The sequence below is a fragment of the Limanda limanda genome, chromosome 23 (assembly GCF_963576545.1).
Source record: "Limanda limanda chromosome 23, fLimLim1.1, whole genome shotgun sequence".
Taxonomy (NCBI): domain Eukaryota; kingdom Metazoa; phylum Chordata; class Actinopteri; order Pleuronectiformes; family Pleuronectidae; genus Limanda; species Limanda limanda.
This window is the reverse complement of record NC_083658.1, coordinates 9,412,693-9,438,342: the sequence shown is the minus strand read 5'-3', so window position 1 is coordinate 9,438,342 and position 25,650 is coordinate 9,412,693. Positions and strand designations below refer to the sequence as shown.

General features: G+C 39.9%; 1 protein-coding gene across 1 annotated transcript; it reads left to right on the top strand.

The window, feature by feature from the left end:
- The first annotated feature begins 2,040 nt into the window (after window positions 1–2,040).
- prkx (protein kinase X-linked) lies at window positions 2,041–22,496 on the top strand. Its single transcript, XM_061067296.1, has 8 exons — window positions 2,041–2,623; window positions 5,855–6,023; window positions 7,467–7,730; window positions 12,587–12,706; window positions 16,553–16,648; window positions 18,032–18,089; window positions 18,984–19,061; window positions 20,175–22,496. Exons 1-8 carry the CDS (start codon window positions 2,491–2,493, stop codon window positions 20,298–20,300), a joined length of 1,044 nt encoding a protein of 347 aa, XP_060923279.1. The 5' UTR covers window positions 2,041–2,490; the 3' UTR covers window positions 20,301–22,496.
- The last annotated feature ends 3,154 nt before the right edge of the window (window positions 22,497–25,650 follow it).

Genomic DNA, 25,650 nt, shown 5'->3' with positions numbered 1-25,650 from the left:
CTTAAATGGTTAAATATCTGAAGCCTCAGAGCTTCCTGTTACATTTCCATAACCTGCATCTCACTTGGACCAATCCCTCTTGACTCTTACTGCTCTGCAGTACAGCCTGAATGAATTGAAACAGCATTGCTCATGAGGACATGGATGCCTTGATTGTGTACAAGCAATGTGTTATAATGCATATAACTTTAGACAGCAATATGATCATAAATACTTTAAATCTATGTTTGGCATAACCCCAAAAAAAAACAAAAAAACAGACAAATTAAATGTAGAAAAATGCACTTTTTAAATTGCAGTGATATAGATAATTACCCTGATTTATTAAGTATGGAAGAGGCAAATGCCGTGCTGAAGTAGAGTTGTTAATGTGAAATACACATTTGTAGGTCAAGCAGAACTTGGGGGGTGACCTGAGCCCTGAGAGCAGCTGACTCTGCATGAACTATCTTAAGTCTGTGTTAGTGGCGCACGTCTTGTGTTTCCTCTTTTAACCCCTCACAACTTTTACCACCTGTCCAAGTAGGCAACAAGACTACAGGCTACTTAAGAGACTTACAATCTTTGGGTTATGTGTAAACTAACACAGAATTTAAATCGACAAAAATGAAAGCCAGCGTTTAATCAATATTTTGAATAATCCACAGTGGATCATATTACTGCGTGTGATGAGAGATATTAAACTCACCGAGAGTTATCACCAGCTCAAAGCTTTACCATTCTTTGTTGCAGCAGTAGCTGTTTTCAGAGAAAAAGCTGTAAAAGCTCCATAATTTATTTTTCGGGTTTTGGGAATGAGAATGAACTGAGCAAATCTATCTGCAACCTGAGATTATGCTGATTATAAAATATCCTTTCTTCTGTGCAATGTTGTGAATTTGGAGGGGGCACCAGAAGAAAGCTCATAAAGTATTCACATTTTATATGATTTATGTGCTGCGAAGCTTTAATGTGATCCCACTTGCCTTTATTCTCCTTGAAATACTTTGTCTATGCTTATTGATATTCTGACTTTGATTAAAAGTTTACGCGACAACTATGTAGACTTCGCAAGTACTTACCTCAGTACTGCTCTGTTAGTATTGTCTTAATTATCTATTCCACTAAATTTCTGAAATATTTTGCCTACATTTATTTGAACACTGTGTGTACTTGCTCCTACTATATGTGTGTGTGGGTGTGCATTTATATAGATAGATAGATAGATGATAAATGAACAGGCAGCAATCAGATTAATCTTTATTTATGTATATAGTTCTCGATACATTTTCACCTACAACTTAGTAACTAATTGAGAAAATATAACTGTATGAATCTATGATAAAATGTATTATTAACTATACCAAATAGAGGCCAACTTTTATAGTAATAATAATAATGGCTTGAATTTATGTAGCGCCTTTCAAGAGACCCAAGGATGCTTTACATGTGTCCGTGGGGACATACGAGAAGAGTAAAATGCTCTTTACCAATAAATGCTTAAATAATATTTTAATCAGTAGTATAGTATTATATAGTTTATATTATATTGTATATATTTAGTAGTTTTTTTTTTCTTTCGATAGTTTAAACACATTGGAAATATTATACTTAGATAACCAGGTTCATACCACGTTAAATCAATGTCACAGTTTTAAAGTGTGAATTTTAAATGTGTTAGGGCGGTTAAGGTCCTCTCTTTGTTGCCACGCCCTTCAGCACACATGATTGGTTGACGTCCCGGCACAGCGTGGCTCTCATTGGCCACGTGTTGTCAACATGCAGCGCCTGTCTTCCAGCTGGGTCAAGACACAAATAGTCAAGTAAGGAAATACAGGAAGTTTCCAATTGCAGCATAACACACAAATCTATATCGCGAGTCCAGTTACTGTTTTCATTATAAAATCATTAACATATCCTGGTGTGGAAAACGGTCATCCCTAATAGAAACAGCGACACTCTCGTTGGGACTTTGTTTTTGTCTCAGTCACGCTGGCCGATGTTTTATTTTGAAAAACCGTGTGAAACCGGGTGTCTCTTCCTGGTCGGTGTGGACAGAAGGAGCCGCTGGGTGAGGTCTGTTGTTGGAACTGAGGAAATAATGGAGAAACCCCCGAAAAGTTGAGAGCGAGAAGCCGCGGGACTCGTGTCTTCAGGTCTCCGAAAACCTCTTCCCACCGGGACAGAGCTTTACGTGTCCCCCGCTCCCATAACCCCGACTTCCCCACTAGCATGTCCTGCTAGCTGCTAACGCTACACGCCGGGGCACCTGTCTCCAGCCTCTTTGTCTCAGCCACGTCGGCGGCTTCACGTCCTCTTGTTGTCAGTCCTCTCAACTCGGTGGGACAGATATCACCTGTCCTGTTCCTGTCCCTCTGTCCCCGCCGTCCTCCCGGATCCGGACAAAGAAGATGGACTGATTCCTGCCTTCGTCCGGAAATGCCTGACACGAACCCTGTATGCGCCCCTTTGGATCTTATTAATAACCCCGGATACCCCCGACAGTAAGGCATGGCGTCCTCTAAAGCAAAGGTAGGAGTCCACAGTGAGACCCCACCCCTGAAAGACATCGGTCCACCCGGAGAGACGGGTCCCAACCACCGGATATACAGCCTGGATGACCTGGACACCGTCGCCACCGTCGGTGAGTTCCAACTCACACACGTGCCAATGTTAGCAGGTTGGAGTGAACCTGGACATCAGGCAATGACAAGACTAATAAAGCATCTAAAAAGATATTCAAAAATATATGTATGTATTTTTCAAACTGTCTACATACGACAAATACCAGCTGTAAAGATATATCTGTCTGTCTTTCTTTCTGTCTCTCTCTTTCACTCTTAATCTAATGTATATATACATGTATAACAGGGTATGAACCCAAGGGACAGGATATGACAACACTATATTAATATAAGGCCAGCATAGTAAATTGTTTTAGAATATTGCAGTGAAAGATACACAAACACACCTAAATCTGAGATGTAGATTGACTCAAATAATCAGAACCCACCCCCATAAAGTTTTTACCGTCCTCAGGAAGAACTAACTGTAATTCTCATCCCAAATTCAGTGGAAGACAATGACTATTCAGTACAGCTTAAAGTCGTATTCCACAAGTCAGAGGCGTGGACCCCGGCCTGTTCAAGCACCGACTTGCCCTTCAGGGAGTTAGTCATTACGTTGTGATTTATCCACATAATAAAAGTTTTAGTCACACCTACATCATCAGGTTACTCAGGCATACAATATGGTGAGGAAGAAAAACGGACGCCTTAGTTTTCCTTCACGAAAACATTGAATGTTCTAGCTTTCATGGTTTTTGTTTTACTTTTATTTAAACAGAATTATGCCAACTGCCATCTCCAATAGCCCGTTTGGAGTTGTCTGTTTTTATGAGGTTAATCAAGCTAGGATAGTTTGGATAGTGTACTGAAATATGTATGTCTACTAACTAAAATAAGTCCATAATATTAGCATACTCTGTATGGTTGAGTTGGCTCTCAGACAAACAAATTAATGATTCATGATAATGGTTGCACTGTTATTGAGTGTGAAACACTAACATCTGGAATCTCAAATCTAGTGACAACAATAAACACCAACAATTTATAACTATGACTTCTTATCTTTTTTCATTCATCAATTGTCAAAAACAGAACTGTTAACCCTAAGCATTTCTGTTATACATCATAATAGAAGATGGAGAGATCCTTGGAGTTATTTTTTAAAAACAACAGAAAAATAAAATGCTCTCAACAAGGTTTCAAGCTGTGCTATTAAAACCAAAAGAATATCGCCTTAAAGGTTCAGTTTGTAAGATTTAGGTGAAAGGGATATGTTGGCAGAAATAGACAGTGTATAATGTCCAAAACAACAGACCAAATTTTTATAATCATGTCAATGCTGAACCAAATGCTTTCAGTAATCAAATGCTGTGTTTTAGTTGATTCATTACTGGGATTATTTAATGTATTGCCACAACCAATAGCCCATCACATAAGAAAATGTAATCCTGTGTTCTATATTAAGCCTTAACATCACGAAACAGGACCACAATACTGTTAATGCTGATTCAGTAAGAATGTCTCGCTGACTCCCAACTTTTTATTAAACATATTTTTGTAAAAAGCAAAAACAAAATCTCTGCATGAACAGTACAGATATAACGTTATCTAAGGATAAATTATCCATCCTTTCAGTCTTTTACATTAGTAGAGTAGTGCTGTGTTGTTGACAGTGTAATGGTGGCACACGCTGATCTTAAAGGCCAAATGGTGATCGCTGAAATGATAGCAAGCACTAGAATGATGACAGTGCATCCCTCTGACCTTTTTCATTAATAGTAGTAGTTGTATTTTGCAGCCAGATTTAACATTCTGATTTATCATCTTATGCTGTCTACTTATGGATGAAATCTCAATAGTATGCAGTAGGTTACATGCAGAGCAACAAAGCCTTAACTTAATGTCTGGCAGGGAGGTGTGCAGCATGGAACCACATTTATCCTGTGCTGTTGGGGGGAAGCTCCAGTCTTATGAGCCCCATTTATAAATCCAATTTTCTCAGCCATTTTGACTGATGAGAGGGATTTGCTGCCTAAAACAAATCAGCTGAAGCTCTTTATCTGTCTGCTGTTGTTTCATTGTCATTGAAATCATGAGGCACATCTGCACTACATGATTCATTTGCTGCTGTCACATGCCTGTATGGCCCGCAGAATATCACTCAAAGTCAACTCGAACTAGAGTCCTCTCAGGGCAAATACATTTTTCCTCCACATCACAATCTGAAAACCTAACATTGGGATTTGGTGGTGTGTTTCGTGTGAATCTGTAACTCAGAGTTGCATCTTGTAAGTTCATCGGGGACTTTCGGAGTTGTGTGAGGCTTGGTTGTTTTGAGAGGAGTGTAAATCACTTGCAGTATATTACTTTCTGAAATCAATGGTCTTTTTTTGGTTCTATTATTATAAACCAATTTTGCACCAGTTTGGTATCAGTCGTGTTTTTTTTCTTCAAAGATGATCTTTTATTCATTATGTGGCAGTATTTGAGGTCTTTACCACGAATAAAAGTATTTATAATTTATTTATAAAACAAGGTGTGGTAGGATTCTGCTCAAGGACATCAGTAAATTAAGTTCTCAGCAACTCTGACGAAAAGGCTCTGGCTTAAGTGGTGTACTGCTCTTTGTGTTACCATGGAAACGCCAGTCGGCCCAAAACAAAGGTTCACTGTAGCTAAAGAGGAGGAACCAGACAGTCAGCATTTCTTTAGGAAGTTGCAACAGCTCCATGTCTGACTCAGAGTGGCTGTTGTCATGAGCCATTTATTGTTACATCTTTAACATAGGAATGAAATGCCTAAACTCTCTCCTCATCTCGATAAGATTGGCATAAAACCTGGCTCTTGGCTGTTCAGCAAGGCATTACTATTATCAGCCCACTACTTTCTCTGGAGTCACAGCGCTGTCTCTTGTTATAAGCCTATAACTATGATCTTTAATTGGATGAAAGATTTTTTTATCATATCTGGACCTTAAGAGGAATAGTTCACCAAAAAATGTAAATAAATGTATCCACTCACCACTAGGCTGAGTCTCAGGGGTAAGCAGTGTTGCAACCGATTCCAATACAATTTAACTAACAGTTGACTCCCTCAGACATAATAAACAACAGAAAAAAAACACAACATGCCTCCATACTGCTTGTGAGGTGTCATCAACGTGTCTATAAGCCCTGACATTCAAATTTGACACAAAACAGCGTAAGAATTGGAAGAATTTTTCAGTCATGTATGTTTTGCTTGCAGGGTTAGGGGGCTGTGGGTTCCTGTCACGGTGGCTAATGACCCTCCCTCCTTCCCTTTCTCAGGCACAGGAACTTTTGGCCGAGTCTTCCTGGTCAAGGACAAGAAGAGCAGGGCCTTCTATGCCCTGAAGCAGATGAAGATCCCTGACGTGATCCGACTGAAGCAGGAGCAGCACGTCCACAATGAGAAGGAGGTGCTGACAGAGGTCAACCACCCTTTCCTCATCCGACTGTGAGTCGAAAGGCAGTCTTACTCACCAAATCCTTGGGGCCTGGGTTATGATCCATTGGGTGAACCTTTCTAAGGAAAAAGGTCAAAGTTCATTGTCTGCTGGGAATCCCAACACATAAATGATAAAGGCAGATCCATACTTCTGAATAATTCGAATGGATTGAGCTTAATTACATTGAGATATACTATATCAATTAGATATTAATTAAAATGAACACAATGTCTGAACAGATTATTTCAGTAAAATACAAATTATGCCACCAGTCATGATCCAAACAAGTTGAATCCCTCCGGCTCTCTAATGTTGTAGTATTCATCCAGTTCAGCTCAGTAGCTGCTGGCATCACAGTCACCTTATAGTCATCCCATAACTCAAAACACTGTTTAAAATAATCACAAGGGAATTTTGTTTTACACTGTATACATGCAAAAAATGGGGAATGCATCAAGAGAGCTGTTCATCTTACCAGCTTCACACTTTCTTTGGACCACTTTCTGTGGACGAAGTTAAACATGTTTACATCCTCACATAACCTTTACTACAGGAACAGGTTTTTTTCCTGTAGTGATTAAGGAGCATGATGCGAGAGACAGCACCACACTGCAATTGAAAATCAAAAATCCGTCTTTCTGCCTATCTGCCGAACGCATATCTAGAGAACCGTTCATACTACTGCTTTGCCCTTAACGTGTATTGCTAACAGTAGCGGTGGTGCGGCTTCAGGGTTCTGAGGACTGAGTCCCGCCGATGGTCTTAAATTGCTTCGGCTCAATTACTGCAGGTTACTACTGCAGATTGGCTGGTGGGCAATCCAATCATTTTGGCAAATAATACCAAGGAAAGTGACTTCTACAAATAATTAATTGTCAAAATATAAATTAATACCACGAATAATTGAGCTCTTCAATAAAAAATAAATAACAAACCATATTTTCACATCAACATCATAAAAGAGACTAAACTATGATGATTTTTCTGTTGTTTGATCTTAGTAGCATAATTCATCAATACTGTATATCTGTATGTGCCATATGTTAAGAGATACAACGGATTGTAGCAAAACTGCTTTAGAAAATGCAAAAGGAAGTATGGAGACAAATAGCAGTGTAGCAGTAATTGTCTTTGTGGCCAGCAGCCAGCACTAATGGAAAACACTGGAGCCTCCTCCGTCTTCATCAGTGACAGAGCTCTCTTGTTTTTATTTCTCTGAAGTGCCCTTACAGCTGAAGTAGTTGTTACATACTGCTCCAAACCACACTGGGGGATAAAAGATACAGCCTCTGATTTTATCCGATTTCCTCAACTCAACAGACAGTACTTTAGCACTTGTAACCACCAATGGACATGTAGGACAACTGTGGATTGAAGAAGACTTTTCCTTATGTTTAGCCTAAGACCAACTAATGTTATTCCACCTGTATATCTTGTGTATTGTTTCTTAGGTTCTGGACCCACCATGATGAGCGTTTCCTCTACATGCTGATGGACTATGTGCCAGGAGGTGAACTGTTCAGCTACTTACGCAGCCGCGGGCGCTTCAGCAACAACACAGGCCTCTTCTATACTTCTGAGATAGTTTGCGCCATTGAGTACCTCCACTCCAAAGAAATCGTCTACCGTGACCTGAAGCCTGAGAACATCCTGCTGGACAGCGAAGGGCACATGCGCCTTACTGACTTCGGGTTTGCAAAGAAGCTCTCTGACAGGTAATAGAAATAATATCAGTATCCGTTTTGACAACCACTATAACAGAATAAACTAAATGAACCTAAAACAGAACAAATTGACAATGAATTGAGCTTAAGTGTTGAGGTATAAAAAAGCATATAAACCAGTCAATTAATCAAGTAAAAGAGTTAAATTCATGACATAAAAATTAGGCTTATTCTTTTTTTAGCTCAGGCACATCAGTCCTGAGGCAAATCCTTTCACACCAAATGCAATGTTATTGTAAGAGTTGCGTTACTCGCACAATTCAGGCTGCAGGATCACTAGTGTGTACTCACTCCAGCAACACAAGTAAACAAGGGTTAACACATCCTGCGAATAGGGATGTCAGGATACGAAATTTTGGTTCCAAGATTAATGTCAGAGGACAGTTTCACTGAATTTAAGGTAAAAATGCCAAAAGACAGAAAGAAAACCTTTAAATTTGTAAAAAGAATTTTCACAAAAGAGAAAATTGGATCCTTGAAAGTGTCAGAGAAAGAGGTTGAAGAACATTTCATAGACATTCCCACTGACAGGCTACAATAAAAGGCAACAATAACATAGCAGGTAAAACACTACTTCCAGGAGCTGCAATTTTGTCTCGCATCAGACTTCACCACAGCTTGGCAGCCACTGGCTGTAGGCATTATGGTGGGGTGCATCATCTCCTCATTGGCCTTAACCATGGCAATGGAGCTTATTATTATTATCAGAGCCTCAAAATGGGTCGTGAGGAAAACAACTGTAGTTTGGTCAGCGGATCCATCAATTCGAGCCTATATGGAAGACATAATACTGACAACAACTGTCCCCTGAACCAAGAGACTTTTGAAAAAGCTTTATCAAAACATCACATGGGCAATAATAAAGATCAAGCCCAGCAAGTATAGAAGCATTACTGTAACTGTATAAAATTCCCATCAACAAAGTGGAAAAGCTGGAAAAAAAGGATCAGCGCACATGTAAAAACATTGGCTTGGACTTCTGATGGGGAAGAGGGGGCGCTCCCTTTATCATAAATTTGTTCGGGCCTCATTGAATCAATTGAGACTTGACCGGACTTCAGATGGATACGTTCTCTATACAAAAAATAAATTCTGTCTGAGAACAAGCACAGAAGGATATTTTATTGGCAGTCTTTAAGAGCCCATGCTGAATGTAAAATTTTAATTATACTTTTCTTTGCTTTTTATCCTGCACTGTGAGGGAAAAATCATAGAATGAAATGAGGTATTTTTTCATTAATTCAAAGAAAAATATGACAGAAAAAGATGCATTTCCAGCTTCGGTGCGGCATTTGTTTCTGTTAATGTGTCAGCCTTCAGTTCATACCTGGAACAGATTGTATTGCTGTTATCAGCTTCACACTTGCCATGTGTATTGTATGAAAGAAAGTATTTGGTGGGATTTAGATATGCGATCCATTCAATATTAACACAAATTAAAAAAGGCCACCGGCGCGCTCTAGCAGTTAATGGGGATTGGGGCAGTGTTCCTTCAGTCTGCGGACGGAGTTGAACATGTCTTCTTGTACGTCCTCAGATAAACTACAGCAGCGGTTGGCAATAGGCAGCCTGCAGTCATATCTGTCCTGCCAGAATTTTATAATTTTTACTTCATCTTGTCCAATTGACACACACATTCAAGGGAGTAGCTGGTGCTGATCTGTCATGACAACAGTATTCATAGAATCATTTCTTCAACAAGTTGTCTTCAAAGTATAAAAGCAACGTTCAATTTGCTCCAGCAATTTTAATTACCAAGCTTTTATTTTTTTAAAGGTGGGAATTTGGGTCAGAATATTATGTAGGTTGATTAACAGACGCCTGAAATAGCTGAAATGTAATGCATGTAAAAAATTACAGTAGTTCAGTAAATCATTCAAATTCATAAGCCATGTATAATCCACACTAGTGAACAGTAATGAAGAAAATTCAGTTTCATTTTCTGAAAAACAATGACTATAAAATCTTCATTGCAGATAAAGCAAGTAAAATCAACACAAAGTTTTCTTACTATATAACTATAACAAACAGCATAGTAGAGGAGGACTCACTAATGAAAGGGAATACTTTGAAGAAGCTCCAAAGCATTAACACAGGCATAGCAAGCAGCCCAGTTCAAACAGGCAGGTTTAGAACCGGCAATGCACTAGGTCTGTGAGGGTTCATTCAAACATGAGACCCACCTGAACGCCTGAAGCGTTTCAATATGAGGCATGAGTTTAAAGGGATTTATTTGGGACATGGTATATGATTTCGACAGTCCAGTACTTTGTAAATGTTTAGTGGCATCTTTTTTGGATAACTGCACATAAGATCCATGTAGTATCCGGTTTATTATTTATTTCCACTGTCAGCATTTTGTGTGGCTGCTGCTGAATGACAGATGGGAATACACTGCTCTCAACACATAGTGTTTGATGCATGATTGATTGTCAGTAGAAAGTGAATGACAAAGCAGCTGTCAGTGCACACTGATCTGATCTCATACTGTACATCTCCTCACAGGCTGTGGGTAGCAAGCAACATTGAATTCAGCCTCAGTCGGTAAAGAAAGTCTTAAAGGTTGAAATTGAGATGGGAAGAGAAATATCTGTGTTTTTGTGTGTTGTGGATCCTATCTCACAAGATTCATTCTCACGCTGGGTTCACACGTGTTTCTGGCACAATGCGGTCGCGGCGAGAGGAAAAAAACTAGACCAGACGCCAAAACCATTGCTGCCTAATTGATGACCATGTAAAGGAGGTGGACAGCTTTTCATGGCGCTTCCGCGTCCTGTGTGAACCTGGCGTCAGGCCACAGATGCAGTTTGTATTGGATTTGGGGTTCTGGTGTTGATTTCATTATCAAAGCCTTTGTCTATTTCACTCCAAAGGGCTTCTTTTTAGACCTCACAAGTCCACAATGTCATATACGACATCAAAATATATAGCACACGTCACACGAAAGACTAAATATCTCTGTAATTATTGCACAGAAGGGTAGCTTTAATGCTGTTCTAATAAGGGCTCCTTGGTGATCGTGTCCCTTTCAGAACATTTTAATTTGAGGGAATCCTCTCAACTCCAAGCAACAGTGGCACTCGGGGACAAACTTTCCCTGACTGATGAAATTATCTGAATTAGATACACAGCGAGTGAGGACTCTTGGTGACCATTGCAAAATTGAAAAGATACCCTGTAGAGTATAAGAGACACCTTTCCATCTATCCTACATTCTCATCACTGCATCATCTCTCCCCAGTGTTTCACCCAGCACTGAGTTGACCTACGCTGACATGTAAACATAATGGAGTAAGATTACATTGTCAACCAGGCTGAGAGAGCAAAACAGATGGGGAGTAGATACATGTCTAATGTACAAGTGACCCACTTATATAAATGGAGGGTAGCAGAATTGCCTGGGATAGGAATACAGTTACCTCATTGCTGCCAGTTCTCTTGTACTTTCTATGCTCAGGGTGTGATGGAGTGTCGTCAAAACTCGGCCCTCCCAATGCTACCACAGTGTCCCCTGCTGGCAAACACACTCATCAACACATGTCAACAAGAAGCCTTGTATGATATCACACAACAACAACACATTATTTCCTCCATGGCCTTGCCTCTGCCTATCTAGTACACCGGCTTTATTCCCCCGACAGCAACAGTCCCCTAATTCCACACCAGGACCAACATCATTACCATACAAATCACTGTTGCCATAGCAACTTGCCGAAAGAGGTCATTACCCAGGTGATATCAGTGACAGGCAATGAAAGGCTGGCACCGGGCCAAGTGCTCTTCATCAGAGGACGAGTGTCTTTGAGAGAGAACAGTGTGCACATTTGTTACACATGCAAAGTGTCAATCAGCTCCTCTGTCAGCCACACGCCAGAGACAGAATCTGCTTAGGACTTCACCGGTCATTCTTCACTTGTCTTCCAACACTTGTATCTGGGCTCAAGCCATAATTAAATGTTAATCCTCTCCAGCAAGTAGTGACCGACTCTTCTAAATCCATTCCTGCTGCATCCATAGCCCGCTCCTGTATCCTCATCGTACTATAAAAGATAAGAAAACCAGGTCGGATGTCCCAGGCAGCTCACTTTACCTAAGTGTGTTGTATTACCCATGCAATAAGAGCCTCTCTTCTTACACACAGTATAGAATATGCAGATGTATGCAGAGCGAACAGAGATCCCCTATCACCTGTGAACAGTAGTGGCTACATCACACTCACAAGAAGTGACAGTGTGGAGGATGCACATGTTTTTAAATAGGCACAGTGACAGGTCTAAATGTATTCATGTTGGCAGCCTACCTTTAAGAATCATTTAAGGAAGATCGCCACATTGTTCCTGGCAGTTGTTCCTAATTGTATGTAATTGCTAGAATCTTGAACACAACAAAAGTATATATAAGATACAATGAAGCACCAAACATTTACTTACTGTATATACTATTTGAGCTTAAGCTGATGAGAAATAAATCACCCACATTTTTGATAATATCTGAAATCTATTGTCTTTGTATCAAACTATAGAACTTGTGAATTTTGTTATTAAGAAAAAAAATTGCAGCTTAATAAGCAAGGAAAATAATCGGTAGTATAGATCCTTGATATAGTCTGTCAATTTGTATACACCTGCTGGTTCATGAATCAAAAATCATTCAAAATACTCAGTAATGTATAATATAATACTCTCAACTAATTGCTGATGCATAATCGTAGGCATGGGGCTTCTGAAAATCTGACAAAGACTCCTGGAAATCAAATGTAATGATGCTCACAGAATAAACCGTTGCTTTATTTCAACAAAGACACTTTGAGACACACATTTCAAAGTCATCTGCTTCTGTCTGATCAGGACCTGGACTCTGTGTGGAACTCCTGAGTACCTGGCCCCTGAAGTCATCCAAAGCAAAGGTCATGGCCGAGCAGTGGACTGGTGGGCTCTGGGCATCCTCGTCTTTGAAATGCTGGCTGGGTAAGTGCTTGGGTATGTTGCAGCAGACACCAGACTCCACCGATTTGAAACATCGGGGGGCGCTCTCCTCCACCACAGCAGCAGAGCCAGCAAAAAACACTGTGCGTCCAGATTTTTTTAACCACACACAAGTGACACACAAATTGTAACATGTACATCTGAAAAGAGTGAATAACATTAAAAAATCCAATCATATCTAACTCAGAGCCCTGAACAACTTCCCTGGAGTAAATGATCAGTTGTGTAAGAGGGCAGAACTCTGTTCATTTTAGACCGTTATTGTGTGGACTTTACTTATTGTGTTACTATATTGTTACATTTTTTAATTCTATATTTGTATAGTAATATCAACAACCTTTTATTTGTGAAAAAGAAGGTGACTTTTGAAGTGTAAAAACACAATGCCACAAAATGGAATTAGCAAGGTAGGTAGATTAAATGTATTTTATATATTGATTATTTCATCGTTGTTTTGCATCATTGTTGCATGTAACACTGGGAATTCATGTGGCAGTAACACAACAGTAGACTGATCTCACCATGATAAATTTGTTTTGTCTGACGAAGAGGGTTTCTCCCCATTGTGGAACTAATAAATGGCGTTTTATCCTATCTTATCTTATAAAGAGTAGAGCAGCGGAGGAGTCTGTAGTGGAATGGAGGAATTATCTATTAATAGAGTCACTGCTATTGTATCAGTGTGGTAAATCTATTCATTGCGAGCTTATAGGATACTGCAGAGCTGCGACAAATTAATCCGGGAATGGGATTCATTGTTATAGATGGAGAACAATGACGTTGATCCCCTTGAGAAAGCACTCGAGTTTATTCTAATGTTCTCCATCATCCGCAGTGAATAATGTCTCTGCCTCGTTGGTGTCTAAGAGAAAAAGATTGAAGGTTGAGAATGACTTTGATTGAGACTTTGTTATAAGGACACAACAAGTGATATTCTAAAGTCCAGCTCTCAATTAATCGTGCCAGTACAATAGCATTGCCCTGGCTGCAGATTGTATTCCACCCTTAGCCAAATTCACCAGTTTTGTTTTTATATTGACTTTTTTCATACATAAGAATAAAAGAATACATCATGTCCACCCTAAAAATGGTGTTTTGCCTATGGCATAGTATGTCAAGAACATATGGCTTTTCAGTAAACCCACTTCCTACAGAAGACATTCACAATGCTGATATTGTGATCTGTGATCATATGTTTAATATTTGTTGACTTTTAGAAACTAAGTAGGACCAAAACTAGATACATTACTTTTCTTTTTTTATCTGCGTCACAAACATACATTTTTTTCATGTTCAGACAAAAAAGACAAATAGTCAGTAATAAACTAAACAAAAGTAATATCGAAAATGTAAATAAAAAATAAACTCTACAGTTTGATTTCAATAAGGTATGTGATCGTCATTTACATTTGTCTTTGTGAAAGGTCATCTGATGGACTTAATATGGTTCGATGGTTTGTGTAATTAATGACAACAGTTGATAACCAGCTTCGTAGAACAGAATATCTTGGGTGACTCCTGGAACCATTCAGTAATAGCTCAGCTATTAATTCACATTTTTAATTAAAATGTTATGGTTTTCTTGGAGACATCCAGTGTTGAGAAATTCCGCTATAAAATGTAATCAAACAAATGTCTGCCATCCATCATGTAGCCTTTGGTCAAACATTATTGCTTTAACTTTTGAATATGGAGCAGCTTTCTCCAGTACTGCTTAAAGGTCACCTGTGTGCGAGCCCAGCCTACCATCAACCCGACATCCATCTTCTTTATACTATCGGAGGGAAAACTGTGGCTCTGAATTATTTGTGGTGCTGTGACCTTTAAGGGCAGGTTTGAAGTGTTGCAGTACTAGCAGAGAGGGGACCCTTGTCCTGCCTTCAGCAAATTACCAGACATGTCCATGGAGGGGCACCAAAGTAAGAGTTTTGCATTCTTTTAGGTGACAGTCTACATACCATCATAATTGAATACATAAATAAATAGACAAATATAGACCCCAGGACACTGTTTGTGAGTCTACTTAAATGACTCTCTGGTCAGTTTTCCACACTGTGCTTAATGGAAACTAATCATCTGTGTATATGGAGTTGTACATGACTTGAAGTCAGACTTCTCTCATGATGAAAATCTTCCCCTTGTGTTAATCTTAATCCCACCACACCCTGCCGGTCCATCTCAGCTCAGCGGAGCGTCAGGAGAGTGTAAACCTTAAATTCAGTGTTGGTAAAATTCACAGAAATGTCTATGACCTTCCACTCTCCTGTTCATCAATCTGAAGTACATACATTATCTCAAGGCACTTTACATAGTAGGGTCTAAACCTTAAAATGTTTAGAGAACCCAAATAGTTCCTACATTGAAAGAGCACTCATTAACTGGAAGAAACATCGAGCACAGTGGTGTCAAACTCGATCACAGAGAGGATCAAAATTCAAAACTGAGACAACGTCGAGGGCCAAATAGGGTCAACATTTATTAAACATGATAGACAGCATATTGGAGAAAGTGCAAATAGAAAACATATTTAGGTAGGCTTCATCCTTTTTTTAATGTGCATGTGCCAGAGCCAGATGTTTGGCATCCTTTCTTGGCTGCCAGGCACGGGGATCTCTAGAGCGCTGGAAAAACATTTTAATAACACCAAGTACTGGACAGGTGAGGATGGCTGCTCGCTCCATAGGCACGGCCTATGGAGGGTTTTTTTTCGCCCAAAAAACTGTGTATTCTATATGCCGGCCGGCCGGTTAAGATAGACGTATGATATTTTATCACGGATATAATTGTACCACAGGCCTTGAGTGTGACACGTATGTCTGGCAGAACAAGACTAAATGTGTCCTGACCGTTTTTTTTTTGTTCGATGGACGCAGCTTGTACTGAAGGCAGAGACAGTTTTAATATCCCATTAAATTCCTTTTCCTATCCATGTGATAACAAATTACGATGAGTCATGAACACATTCCACCATAAAGTACTCCTACGATTGTTTAGTATCAGTATTTGTCACGTGATACTTTCTATTCCTTCACGGACCGTCAGTTAAAGTCAACAAATGGTCATGTGTTTTTGTCTTCCCCCCCCATTTTGCACGAATGACCCAGATTCTTCAGCTATGACAGCATCCGTTTTGAAAAAAGAAAAAAAAAAACATCCCCGAGGGCAGTCTGTGGTGAAAAGCCAGCTCCCAGACACCCCCATCCACAGTCTACTGACTGGAGCTTTTTTACTAGGGAGGCAAGCAGCGTATGACAAACTGGCGCGATTATGGGCCTGTCTGTTCTGTGCGTAATGTGTTTAGTGGCTGGTCCCATTATGTAATTTGTGGGTAATGACTTGTCCAGGCCAACGCAGAGGGAAGAACAGGAGAGCTGGGAGAGCACTCAGTGGAGTGGAGCAGCAGAGGGTCTGTGGGTGGCAGAAGCACACACACACACACACACACACACACACACACACACACACACACACACACACACACACACACACACACACACACACACACACACACACACACACACACACACACACACACACACACACACACACACACACACACACACACACACACACACACTTTGACAAAATAGCTGTAAACAAAGGCTGCTCTGTCCACAGCTGAAAGTTTTTATAACACCCCAATTCAAATGTTGACCTCACCACATGTTCACCTTCCATTTTGGTCAGACTTACACAGTGTATTGTGTGTAAGCTCTTACCTGCCTTTCCTGTTTTCTTGCATCATGCTGAGTAAAAATTAAGTTTGCACACTGTGGGTGTGCAGCTTCATTGGGACTGGCTTGAGACGACATTTACTTCTCTCCACAGGTACCCGCCCTTCTTTGATGACAACCCATTTGGAATCTACCAGAAAATTCTGGCCGGAAAACTGGAATTTCCTCGCCATCTGGATTTCTATGTCAAGTAAGTGCTGGATATCAATATATCTATTTTATTTATTTATATTAACTTTTAAGCATAATTCTTGAATTACTGGGAGCCATATGTGCAGTCTGTTTTGTACACCGTCAATGAGCTTTTTGGAGCTAAAGAGGGCTATTGATACACTCGACTGATTTGGACTGGTTCCCCCATATGGTGTTTATTTGATCTCAAAGTTTGCTCTCATAACTTGTACGCACAGGTACAGTCCTGTGCGTATGCAGAGCAGAAATGCTCCCTTGCAAGTATGGTTTTGTGCTCACTGATACTGTTCTGTGCATTCTTATCATGTGCATGGGCCAGGTTTTTATGTGCACAAATTTTGAGACAATAAATGCTATACTCCCACTATTCTCACCAACCATTAGAACAGCTGGATGGTGCTGGAATTTTCCGACTAAAGGCCAGTTAGTTGGGCACAGCTTGTCCTATTGTAGACGAAAGGTGTGTCCTTAACTAGGAAAAAGTGGGCATTTAATGTCAAACGGTGTCCCTGGAGAGGCCAGACACACCGCTTCCCCTGACAAGTCAGTGAAACCAGAGCTTCACTGTTAAGCCATCCATTTTGTGTCCAGCAAGCTGAAGGATTTTGTATTTATTTCACCATTTGTATTAATGTTACGCAGCTCCACGTCATACACTTCCATCCATCAAGAAGTGAAATGCTCCAGCAGCAGCGGCTGCCGAGCACTGGAGAAGTGTCCCAGGGTGACCCCACCATAAAAGTCTTGTAATGCATTAGTCATAAAATTAGCAGCTAGTTAAGTAGGCAGAGCTGTGGTCACCAATCATCAGTCACATAAAAGATTTAAACGCTACATTTATATATTACATTCATCGAAGTAACATTTTGCATGTGCATTTTCCAATCGGCCAGTTGTGTGGCGGCAGTGTCTTCCAGGTAATGTCTGTCATGGCTGTATTAGGTTCCATTGCTCTTTGCTGTATTGTGTTGAGGTCTGTTTGAGAATGTTTGTTGTGATGTTTTATTAGTTGATAAGGTGCGATGTCGTCTTTTTTACTAATGTTCTGTCTTTTGTTTTCCTGTTTTTAACTTTGGATTGCTGTACCCTGTCTGCATAACAAATTTAGCTTCGGGTCATAATAAAGAAACCTTGAACCTAATCATGTCATGACTTAATGCTACTGTAATTGAACATTTATTTTTATGTAAAAAAGACCCCCCTCCCTTCTCCTATTTGTCTTTCTTAATGAAAACCATTAAGAGACATACATACAAATATTTTCCCGTGGGCGCAACCCTCTGGCAGATTTCCTTTTGACAAAGAGGGAGGGAGAACACTTTTCAAAGATCTATTGTACAGCTGTGGATTCACTGACTGCTTCTCTCCCCCCCCCCCCCAGAGACCTCATCAAGAAATTTCTGGTCATCGATAGAGCCAGACGGCTAGGCAACATGAAGGTGAGTGGGTTAGACTTTCTGTCTCCTCGAGCCACGTGGCAGCTCGCCCTATTTCGTAGGAAGTCTGACGTCAGCAGTCAGAGACCAGATCAGGACATAACAGGGTCAACCCTGGACTGAAGCTCCAAGTGTTTCAGTTAGTCATAAATGAAGAGAAATGCTATTGTCAGACTGTGGATGCTGATATTTGTAATATGTTTGACTTGTTATCTAAATATTATTATTCCCTACTGAGAGTAGCATCCTTACTCTCTTACAAAGCTCGGCAACACAAAGTTACACAAGCCCACCGAGATGTACTGCATCTGCGAACCTTAGTGTTCCTGGCACCATTCATTTTGACTCAGGCTTTTTCCTGCCAACATGGCGGTGTAAACAAAACGAGTCACGTGACGCCTGCAATCTTGCTGTCAGGCTGTACAGAGCTGCAATTATCAGGTAGGACAACCAGTGAGGAGACTGAGAGGCAAAAGCCAGGGACACTGAGGTCTTTGTACTCACATTTTAATCCCTTCCTCTTTTCTTTTGTGGAAATTGTGAGAGTTAAGGGGCACACTTAAGGGAGATTTAATTAGGAAATCAAACATAGCCTCACTGTTTGAGTCTAATAGGTATCCCGTCTTTGAGGTAAATAAAAAATCAGTTGTACCACACAAGGAAGTAAACTTAAAGAAGGCACAGCCAAACAGGATAACGCTGGACATTCAAGCTTCACAAGTTTTTCTCTGCTCTTAGTGTGAGGTGTATATAGTCTTGCGACTATTAAAACAAGAGTACTCAGAGTAGTGTCGGAAAGTCTTTTTTCTTTTGCCAAGGAGCATAGTCTAAATAGAAGTCCCTACATAGTGATTAGAGGTTCATGAATGAGTCATGACGCCATGTTTTCTCTTTCAGAATGGAGCAGATGATGTGAAGAAGCACCGCTGGTTCAAAGCAATTGACTGGGAGGCAGTTCCTCTAAGGAAACTGAAGGTGAGAATTAATAATAAGTGTTAATATCGTATCTAATAATATCTATCACGAGAATTCAGTAGTTCCGTCTGTTAGTGTCATGGATTTAAGTATTTCTTGCTTTTCATTCCAAAAAATCTCTTAATAGTAGGGTTAGGGTTACAGGATTCACAGGATAGAACCATTACAAGATGGTCACATTTTCTAAAAATGCCATTTTTCAGTTGTCAGATTAGTGCCATCATCTTTTGGTAAATGAATGGTAAATGGTGTGCGATGACCACTCAAAACACTTTGACAGTACAGTTTCGCCATACACCAAAACACACACAAACAGGGCATCTATGTACAGCACTTTCTCTATTGTACATCACTCATACACTGTGGGCACAGCTGTCAGGGGCAATTTGGGGTTCACTATCATGCACAGGGGATTGTTATAATTGTTAGGTTCACATATAGGCCTCATTTTTAACATCGTCCAGTATCTTTTGTATTTGCTTTAGAATTAGTTCCCTCAGGTTTGCATCTTAACGCTGGTCTTCATCATTTCTCAGTACAGAACAGTATATAATACACAATCCTCTAATATGGCTCCTTTAACGCTAATTAGTACAAGACGAGTCAGAAATTAGTCCACGCGTTTTTATACAAGATAGTTACACAGCATTATCCACAATGCTAGTTTTCTTTTTCATATTGGGACTCCAAAGAGAAATAGACCTAATGAAAGTCACAGGCTGCATTTGAAAAGGGAATCCCACGTCGTTCGATAATTCGAAGTTTGATATCTGATCACGAAGTTGTGTGTTTTACAGGCCTGATATATAATTAATGCAGTGACCTGGGTAATGCAACATTGTACTATGTATAAATACTCAACAACTCATCTCAATGTGGCATCTATCCATTGCACATCTGGCTCTCTCTGAGTATTTTTTACCTTCCAAGAGTGTTTTTTGGGTTAGTTTTCCCCCAAAAATAGAAATATAAGATGTCGTACCTTGTTATGAAACCAAATGTGATTTGTCTATACTATACAATTAAAAAATTGTTTGATTGGCTTAACAACTGTCATTACAGCAATTATTCCAGGCCAGCACTTGAACTTGTACTGTTGTTCTGTGTCCTCAGCCTCCTATAGTGCCTAAAGTTTCCCACGAGGGGGACACCTCCAACTTTGACGTTTACCCAGAGGACGACTGGAAGAAAGACCCTCCTGTGCCTCCGAAGGACTTAGAGATCTTCAAGAACTTTTGATCAGTCTGCCTGGTTTATTTATTTGTGGAATATCCTGAGAATTGACCCAACATATTCTTAACGTACTGTTGCAGGGAGTCACATTTTATCTGTAATAATGACCTCCCAACCTACCAACTCCAAATGATTGATGCTGTGACCTGTATCATACCACAGAGATAATTTGCTTTTTATATGTTTATTTATGTGACCTGAGTCGAACTTTTGCTGTTTTAAAATTTTTTATCATTTTTTTTCTGAGCCTGCTCATATGCAAAAAGTGTGGTTCATTTGAAACCAAAAGACTGTTACTTCCGAGGTTGAAAAAAGAGAATAATCAGGTCTTTTTTTATATTGTTTTTATATTTTCTCTCTTTCTCAAATGTCAGCTGGCAAGTGGTTACTAATGTGCAGTTTGGGACTTACTATACTGTGTGTAGTCACGAGTAGGACACTTTATTTGAAAATGTGTGACCAGTAGCACTTGTAAAAAGGTGCCTTACATCACAGTTTATTGGGCATGATGTCTTGCAATTCCCTTAAGTTCACAAGAAATCTTCTGGCAGTACTAATGGAAATTGAATCATGGGACTGTCAGCACACGCGTGGTGTTGCTGAATGTGCCGTCTCGTCTTCCACTTTAAAAGTCTTATATCTCCCACCTCTGTTATTTCCTGTTGCACCTCGAAAAACAGCTTTATTCACAGTCGGGACTTTCTTATTACAATAGCCATGTGAAGTGAAAGGTGCTGGGACGTGGGGCCCTTGACATCTAGTTAGTCCACCAAGTCAGTTTTCATCCACATATCAGTGTATCATGTAGTCGAGGCTTAAAGCATATTTATATAGTTATATTTCAGGACATTATTGACCTTTGAAATCAACTGCATTCTGATCTCTCTGTTTGATAGGCTGCCATTGAACTTGTTGGTGAGGGAGTGATGTTTCAGGTGAAGGTGACACCAGTCCTATACTGAGGGCATTTTGGAACAGTACTGATCTGTGATTACTCAGCCCTCCACCCATTACATGCGTTTAACTGGGGGAAATGGTTGAAGCACAACAGATACTACAAGGTCGGGGGTTAAGCACAAAGAAGCAGCCTTGATTTGGCAGGAGTCAACACTTGAAACAGTTCTGTGTGTATTGCATGTTTACTCTTAACAATGCTTGTTAAACTGTTCAGCAGACACCCGAACACCGTATCACTCTTTATTTTGCCTCATCTGTTATTGTAATCCCCCCCCCACACTACATCTGTGTTATTTGTTTGCTTTCACATTGCAAACATGTATTATCTGTACCAAAGGACTGAAATGACCCTCAGTACTATTTGGGGTAATGTCAACGTTTGCCATATGGACCTATAGTGCTTTTTTTATTGTTTTTTTGCTTACATTACCCACAATGCTACTTGACCATAGTTGGGTAGGGACATTTCAGAGGTGTGTTATGCTAATTATGACTCATAAATTGTTGCCTTCAGGGCTCTCTGCTGACATGAACACCTAACTAGGTAGTTTTGTTGCCTAAATCTAAACAAAGTCCTGTTTGACTCATTACATGTGGACATTCTAGCCCTTGATACTACCTCACCTGATTTCTTAAAGCCTCCTCTGGCAGAAGCCTTGGAGGCCCACTGCTCCCACGGCTGCTTGGAGAAGCTAATGTATCCCACAGCGGAGATGATAGAGGTTAAAGAGGTCGGGTAAGTCCACATCCCCTGATATCTTTACTTTCAGACTTGTATTATTCAGATCCAACCATCACTGTCTCAAGTGACATTACTTGAGGTTATTTCTCAGACTCCAGATGGCTCCCTCTGGACACATGAAAGGCATGTACAAGTGTTTTCACACATGCATTCATACTGCCCAACATCTGGAGGAGGACTCGTAAAATTAGATACTCACAAGTACAACCCCAGAACTGTATACTCAACTAATATATATGTCAAATAGCATGAGGTGTCTTTCCAAATCATGTCCACACAGAGGGACTTAAAGGGTGCAAAAACACAGTTTTAATAAATTTGCAGAATAAATCTTTGCTTGGCATTTAAGGGATTCGAATGTCGCAGGATTTCTTCTTGAAAGTTTAAAAATGTGAATACTTTATTTGGCATTTCTATACTAACATTTCTGTTCACATATGTCATACTGCCTTTACAGAATCAAAGTATGTTCTAACCTATTAAATCAATATCAACACGGCCAATTTGAGTCCACTTGTGTAAAATTGTCAGATTCAAAGTATCGATTCCTGACAACTTCCGTACAAAAATAGGAATGCTTTTGGAACATGTCTTGATTTAATATTAATAAGAGAAACATCTTATCTAATTAAGCCTCTAACTCCTGCTGCTGCATCACGGTACAAATGGGAAATGCCACTGGTTTGTCTGCGCTATATGTAGATGTATAATAATATAAATGGCTCATTCTACTGTACTTAACACACTAGGTTTTTGATTTAAGGGTTTTTACACAGTTACTATAATATTGATGTTAGAATTCATATCACATACACATCAGCCCCTCCCTTCTGTAATGAACATTTTATATTCACTTCTGTGTCTCCTGTTGTGATGTAAATTAAGAATCGTTGCTCTTCACCCTGCCTATAAATTACACTCCACTCTGTTTTTAAAGCTTTTGAGTTCTCATCCATTCAGAAAAATTTTCCACCTCGAATCCAAGCCCATGTTTTTCAGGGCAATATGTTTTATAATTGTCAGCATTTTCCTTGACAATCTTTGTTTTATTGACGCAACTATCCATAGTTTTCTGCCCAGTAGCTAGAGCTACATGGTGATGCCTTTACAGGAAATATACAGTAACCTCTATTCTACTTTTAATAATGGAACTGTAAGCTACGGCACGTTACTGCGAAAACAGTGTTACAAAAAATTCAATGTGACAAAACAAAATCTGTAGCCACTTTTTTTTGGAGGTTGTGCAAGTTATTGTGAATTCATGTTGCAAAATGTCATATTTGTTGTAAATATTAAGTAAGGATCTAAGACTTATAACGAATATCTCTCAAAACTCCTCTTTTACCATTGATACTGTTTTAAGATCAAATTTTGTATTATTATATTTTGCTGTATTCGATTTTAATTCATTCGATTTGCTCTCTTGGTGAAGTAGTTTGTAACAACAGTTTCAAAAAGTGTTACTATTACATTATTATAATAATAATTATTATTACTATTGCTGTTAATAGTATTGGTTAACAGCTTGATCAGTATGTCTCTCCCTTTTCCTGCTCTCAATTGGTCCGCTGTAGCTATTAACTATCCTTTAAGACCGATAGAAGACAAGTTTATATTATATCGATTCTGCGATTCATTATAAATATTAATTAATGTTTATACAAAGCATCTCATCCATTCCCTGCCATGATCTTCTTCACCTTGAGTCCCACATTTCACAGTTTCTGGATAGCAGTGGCCTCTTCGGCTGGCGTCTCTGTCTCACTGCACATCATGGGTTACATCTGTGGCAGCTGGTTGACTCTCAGGGGAATGACGGCATGCCAAAAGCTGCCGGTCACAGCTGTTACCCTCCTCGGCTGAAGACAGAGGGCTTGTACCCCTGGTGGAATTATGAGCGGGCATTTATTTCGAGGAGCTACCAGGCGCAGGCGATTTCCTGGCTTCTCAAACATAGTGGCCCCCCAATTTTCTCTGTCTCTCACCAGTGGGTCTTAAATGATATTAATGCCTGTGATCTGCATTCATTCTAATGAACACAACATACTTTAAACCACTGAGTATAGAACAAGTGTGTGGTCGGACCATCTTTGTTTCCATGTGCATTTCTGTTTGCAGGACTTTTACATCCACACACAGCGGTTGAGGGAGTACTGTCGACTTGAAAGGCGTGTCTAGCACAGGTGGTTACTTCTTCTCTTCTCTTGTATGACTAAGAATACATTTCTTTGGTTTTGGCCACAGAATGACTCTGCATGTCACGGTGGAAATTATGAGAAGTTAGAAATTGCTCATATATTCCTCATGACTCCTCAGAGACTGCATGTCTGTGCGGTTGCGACATTGTAACGTTACTTGAGAGTACTGCAGTTCCTCTTACTGCCATGTGGGGCTGCCAGTGTCTGACCTGTTTTCAGTGCTTTTCTGCTGTGCACATTGATAATAGTAAGAAGGTTTGGGGATAATGAGGCTTTTAGCTATGTTAGGTCACTTTAATCTTTAAGGTGTAGGAGTTGTGTTGATTTGCATGACACCTTGTTTCAAGAATGGTTATTATGTTTACAATGGAAAAGTGAGTCATGATTTGTCTGGAGTCCATGCCAGTCTACTCGAAGTGATGACTGTCAGAGCTAGAACTGCACAGAGGTAATAGCCAGCTAATGAATGCCTTGTGCTTTCCAGGTGAATTAGGTAGTGGGAGAGTTTTTATTCCCAGAAAGCCACTGTGACAGGAAAAATTTGATACCAGGAGGTAATAAAAAATGCATTCAAAGGTTTACCAAACAAAGGTTTTACAGAAATGGCACAATTCAAAGTTACCAATGACCTTTTCATGGTCAATGGACATGTCTTTATACTTGTCTTTATACTTTATACTATACTTGATCTTAGTGCTACATTTGACAGCATCTGTTACAGAGGCTGCAACAACATGCTGGGATTAAAGGTTTAAATTGTACTGATCAGATAGAATCCAAGTTGTTTACATTTGTACAAGTTGGCCCCAGGAAGCAGACAGACTGGATAGGATTAACAGAGTCTTAAATTATAACAATTAAGTGTACTGATTGTGAGAGTGGGGGTGATTTTGGCAGGAGATCCCAGAGTGGTTCGGGTGTAGTGAGCTGCTGGTGGGCTCGAGACTTGGCAGGGCAGGTAGGCTGGCAGACAGCAGAGACAGAGCCTTAAATCAGATTCAGGCAAGGTTCCTAATTAGATGGCAGAATGACTTGAAGTCTATTTCAATGTGACAACAAACCACTGTACTGAGAGTTGGTCCAGCAGGAACTGAAGATCAGGACAGAGGATCAGGAAAGATACTTTTCAGTTTATATATGCTTCCTTTAGGTAACATTTTTGGAAAGTACCACATTCATTTTCATTGTTACACAAATGACACTGAGCTGTATTTGCGAGGAACCTTGGAGTATAACAAGTCTCTAGGACAGCCTTTTTCCAACTGCAAAACATCATGGAAAAATAGATAAACATCCTGTCTCAAAAGGATGCTGACTGCTAGTTCAAGCATTTGTTGCCTCTTGACTGGATATTGTAAATAAATCTGTGAAAAGCCTCCGGTTAATGCAACATGCTGCAGCACTGGTTCTGACAGGAACTAGAGGAAGAGATACTATTACTCCTGTCTTAGCTTCTCTG

What these genes read in the sequence shown, in the direction of transcription:
- prkx (XM_061067296.1), top strand. Translation starts at nt 2,491, where the DNA reads ATGGCGTCCTCTAAAGCAAAGGTAGGAGTCCACAGTGAGACCCCACCC. An exon ending in CACCCTTTCCTCATCCGACT is followed by an intron (nt 6,024 to 7,466) that starts GTGAGTCGAAAG and finishes ATTGTTTCTTAG; the next exon opens with GTTCTGGACCCACCATGATG. An exon ending in GCAAAGAAGCTCTCTGACAG is followed by an intron (nt 7,731 to 12,586) that starts GTAATAGAAATA and finishes CTGTCTGATCAG; the next exon opens with GACCTGGACTCTGTGTGGAA.